The 5,128-nt window shown below is 45.6% G+C and overlaps 1 protein-coding gene across 1 annotated transcript in view; it reads left to right on the top strand.

Moving 5' to 3' along the window:
* The window catches only part of kcnj6 (potassium inwardly rectifying channel subfamily J member 6), a 20,408-nt gene extending 15,280 nt beyond the window's left edge, over window positions 1-5,128 (top strand). Inside the window, exons 2-3 of the mRNA XM_008401960.2 lie at window positions 2,277-3,196; window positions 4,066-5,128. Coding sequence (XP_008400182.1) covers window positions 2,299-3,196; window positions 4,066-4,412 — 1,245 coding nt within the window. The 5' untranslated portion in view covers window positions 2,277-2,298 and the 3' untranslated portion in view covers window positions 4,413-5,128. The remainder of the gene's footprint in view (window positions 1-2,276; window positions 3,197-4,065) is intronic.

Here is a 5,128-nt window from a genome sequence, read left to right on the forward strand (position 1 = left end):
CACTGGTTGGTGTGAATGTGAACCAGAGTTGGTTCACACTGGTTGGTGTGAATGTGAACCAGAGTTGGTTCACACTGGTTGGTGTGAATGTGAACGCCAAGCGGACCAGAAACCAGAGATGCTCAACGATTGGCTGCTTAGTAATTCTCGCGAGAATTGCAGTTGTATATATCAAACTATCGCGAGATTTTGGAAGGCAAAGGGGATGAATAGTCGAGATAGTAGTAAATAGTAGAACTCACCATCTACACTCGGGTTACATAAACGTGACATTTAAGATTAAAATATTACATCAAACCAATAAAAAACATTTTATTACATTGTGGGCTTAATGAAAAGTTACATCAATCTGACAGACATCAAAACACATTTTTAATTTACTGACATTATTTGTACATCTAGTAAATTTACTCATTTTCAGTCCCATTTTTCTGTAGCACAGAAAAAATCTTAGTTTAATGTAAAATAAAATATCTTTAAAACCGTAAAGAGAGCAGCACTAATTTAAAATACATAATGTGTGGGCGTGGAGAGAAAGCTGCGCTGGATGTTTGCTGAACTCTGAACTTTGCTTTAGACAGGATCGATTGTGAAAAACATTCATTTTCAACCGTTTCTCTCATAACAGCAGGAGTTAAACCGGCCGGCCGGTTTGGACCCGTTTCTCCTGGTAGCCGTGAAATGGAAACGTTTCCTCTGTGGCTGTGACACACGGAGCGTTTCGCTCTGCTGAAACGCTCCGTGTGTCGGCATGGAAAGGACTCCAACGAGAGACGGAGCGTTTTGATTTGCCACGATGTCTTCAGACAGGAAACGGATCCGGCTGGTCCGATGTGTCCACTGGGTCGTACTGGAAACAGGCTGCATTGTGTTTCCATGTGATCTATTTCATATAAACATCACATTTTCATAAAAACTAAACAGGAATTCATTACATCATCTGATTTATTTAACTTAAACAGAAAAGCAACATTTACTGCAACAGTTAAAATAACCCTTTCTAACTTGTAGCTCCTGCTCAGGTATTGATGCAGCTTAATGAAATTACAGAATTGACGTCTGCTGCTGTTTTCAAATGCATAATGTTTAACTTAAGCTATTAAGTAAAATATTACAAAGATTTCTCCTGCTAGACGGCAGAGGGAATGATTCCAACCGAGCCCTGAGGCTGCATTCACACCAGACCTGTTTGGTCCACTTTAACCCAACTCCGGTCCGTTTGCCAAGGTGAGAACGCTAACCGACCTCTGACCTCTGGTCCTCCAAACCTCGGACTGGGGTAGGTTGAAGTGAACTCTGGTTGGTTTGAATGTGAACGCCAGGCGGACCAGAGACCGCTCCAAAAGCAGGAAGTGGACTACAGCACAGGGCATTCTGGGTAAAAGCAACYAAAGCTAACATGCTAGCCTAGCGCTAGCAGCAGAAATGGCTCCTGGTCTTTAGCCTAAAGAGAAATCCTCCAGCCGCTAAAATCCTCCATCTTGTTTCCATCTGGTGAAGAAGGAAGTTGCTCTCAGYGTCTTCAGAGGTTTTTGTGTCGTTTCCTTCAGTGGTTCTTGGTGCAGCGCCCCCACAGGCCAGGAGGGGAACAGGTTGGTTTGACTCAGAGCAGCTGGAGGTGGAGCAGATGTTCTGGGTCCAGTAGAACCGGGTCGACTGACTGAAGGAGGACTCAGCTGAATCTAACTGGATTATACAAAACTGAATTTTTTTTGTGAACTGGTGCCATTTAAAAATGGTGAATTGTAAACAAAGCAACAATAATAATTCATTGCTTTCATTGCAATATGATATTTAAGTGGGCAGTATTACGTAAAATTTTACTTTTTTATCTTTATATCATGTTATAATGGAGTGTTGCTGTGATTCTTTCATGTTTGAGAAGTCTGTTAGTCTCCATGGTAACCATTCAGCTGTTAAAACACCTGGTGGCCCTAACCCCGCCTCCAGGGCTCCTCCCCCACTCAGCTCCTCCAGACTAGCCAGCAGCAAATAGCTGAGCTCATTACAGGAGCTGCTGCTCAGAGCAAAGCTGGTAAAAAGGTTAAAGGGTTAATGGAGGAGCCATGTTGGGATGACTTCCTGGAGGCGGAGCTTCAGGAAGAACAGGAGCTTCTTAAAGAGACAGAGACCCAATTTCAAGGTGTTAAATCAGGAAGTAGAATTCATTAAGTCATATTTGATATATAGCATTTTGTAACAACTAGTGGTAACACAGAAAGGACAATCAGACCTGCAGCTGCTTGCTCTTAACGGTTTCCGTGTTTGTCTCGTAGGCTTGAATCCCCCTGAGGCCCCATGGAGCAGGATGTGGAGAGTTCGGCCGCCGTCAGGAAGCCCAAACTGCCCAAGCAGGCCCGGGAGGACCTGCCCAAGCAGCTAGCAGAGATAGACAGAGCAAAGAAGATCCAGCGCTACGTCCAGAAAGACGGGAAGTGCAATGTCCACCACGGGAATGTCCGTGAGACCTACCGCTATCTGACAGACATTTTTACCACGCTGGTGGACCTGAAGTGGCGGTTCAACCTGTTCATCTTCGTGCTGGTGTACACGGTGACATGGCTGTTCTTCGGCCTGATGTGGTGGCTCATCGCTTACCTGCGCGGCGACCTGGACCATTTAGCTGACGGTCAGTGGACTCCGTGCGTCAACAATCTCAACGGCTTCGTATCGGCCTTCCTGTTCTCCATAGAGACGGAGACCACCATCGGCTATGGATACAGAGTTATCACGGACAAATGCCCCGAGGGAATCGTTCTGCTTCTGGTCCAATCAGTGCTGGGTTCCATCGTCAACGCCTTCATGGTGGGCTGCATGTTTGTTAAGATCTCGCAGCCCAAGAAACGAGCAGAGACTCTTGTGTTTTCCACCAATGCTGTCATCTCCATGAGAGACGGACGGCTGTGCCTGATGTTCAGAGTCGGAGACCTCCGAAACTCGCACATCGTAGAGGCTTCTATCAGAGCCAAGCTCATCAAGTCCAAGCAGACCAAGGAGGGGGAGTTCATTCCCCTCAACCAGACGGACATTAACGTTGGCTACAACACCGGGGATGACCGGCTGTTCCTGGTGTCACCGCTCATCATCTGCCACGAGATAAACCAGCACAGTCCCTTCTGGGAGATCTCCCAGGCTCACCTGGCCAAGGAAGAGCTGGAGATCGTTGTGATCCTGGAGGGAATGGTGGAGGCCACAGGTCAGCTCACACTCAGGAATTAACAGCCTTACTGCACGATATTTAATCCAATTTAAGATTTCTAAAGGTCACCAGCTTCCTGGAACAGATCAGGATTGGTCAATGGCCTATACAAAACATGTTCATTATTTATCACTGAATCATTCTTAGATGATGAGATTTCAGTCTGATTAGTTCTGCCTGTCTGGAGTGAAAATAGCTGCAAACAGATGAGCAATTATACAACTATACATCACTGAAAAGCATTAGTGGAGCCTCCTGCTCAACCAGCCAGAATGCAAGAAGTCAACAACTAAGCTCTTGTCTTTTCCAGCAGCCATTGTAAAGCGCATAAAAATCAGCTGACCAAACGCTGGGGATCAGCCGGGGTTGCTAGGTAACAGGGCCGGGGTTGCTAGGTAACGGTGTAAGACATGTTGATTGTGACTTAACAGTCGGGACGTTTTTTTAACAGCTCGTTTTTCAGACACCATAAAACATGGAAACATGAACTTATTGCCAAAATCTTCTGAGTGTTTTTAAGGGCTTGGTCTGATTTAGAAGCAGAAAAACCAAAACGGAAGAAGAAAAATGCTCAAAATGTACATTTTGCATAATCGGTTTCCTTTAAAACTGATTATAGAAACATAAAAGATATTTTTATGTTCCACAAAAACTCAAATTCTTATGATGCACATTTAGTTTTAATTCATCAGAAATATGAGCAGTCGTTTATTTTGGTCGCTGTAACTGAAACATGATTGAGTCATTTTTACATTTTGTGAAAGTTTTGTTTAGGCCATAGATTTGTGCTAATGTCACCTTTTATTTGTACCATATGTGATAAACGGCGTGGTGTCCGTGGTGTTTGAGCTTGGCTGTGTCTGCAGGGATGACGTGTCAGGCCAGGAGCTCCTACGTCGGCAGCGAGATCAAGTGGGGTTACCGCTTCATGCCCGTCCTGACGCTGGAGGACGGCTTCTACGAGGTCGACTACAACAGCTTCCACGAGATCTACGAGACCAACACGCCCGCCTGCAGCGCCAAAGAGCTGGCCGACATGGCCGCCCGCGCCCGGCTGCCCCTCACCTGGTCGCTGGCCAGCAAGCTGAGCCAGCAGGGGCTGGCCGAGTCGGAGCAGGAGGGGCAGGACAGCAAGGCCGGCCCGGAGAGCCAGGACAAGGCGGCCGAGAGGAACGGGGAGATAGCCAACCTGGAGAGCGAGTCCAAAGTGTAACGAGAAGCGAGCGGCTCAGCGAGCGCGCTGCGGGAGGGAGAACTGTAGAAATCCTTCACTAGATCCGCTTTTCAGATTCACACCTGGAGAACCAGAACATGTCGACATGAGGCCACAGCTGGACTGAGAATCCTCTGCATGTTTCAGCTGCCATGTGACGTCTCCTCAGATCCCTGTTATTTTTTCTAACCAGATATTCCTAGGGGTATTTGCAGAAGTATTTTTGTACATATTATAAGCAGTTTTGGATTCTTTGTTTTGTTCCTGTGTGAATATCTACATGATGTTTGATACTACTACCTTTAGGTTAGTTCTGTATATATTTTATGCCTTACTGTATGTATAAAGCTTTCAATAACCTTTTTCAGAAATATATCTAAGCATGAAACAGTTCATTTATCTGGTATTCTGCACAAACTGTATGACATTAACGCTCTGAGACAAGGATGGATGCAAGCTCTAGTTGAAACCAATGAGGAAATCCTCCCCGGATGAAAAGTGTGTGTTTATGATTGAACTAGACCAAGCCATGACTCGCTGCTTACAGCTGATCCACTTCAGACCACGGCCCTTTAAAACTGCATTTTGTCACTTTTTTGCACACTGGAGACTTCTTGTCAGGCGCAGGATGTTAGCTGATGTTCTCCAGATTTGCCTCACATGTTACCTAAAATCATAGACAATAATAAACAGTAAGTTCCTTATTATGCACCTGA

This window comes from Poecilia reticulata, unplaced genomic scaffold (assembly GCF_000633615.1).
Source record: "Poecilia reticulata strain Guanapo unplaced genomic scaffold, Guppy_female_1.0+MT scaffold_155, whole genome shotgun sequence".
NCBI lineage: Eukaryota > Metazoa > Chordata > Actinopteri > Cyprinodontiformes > Poeciliidae > Poecilia > Poecilia reticulata.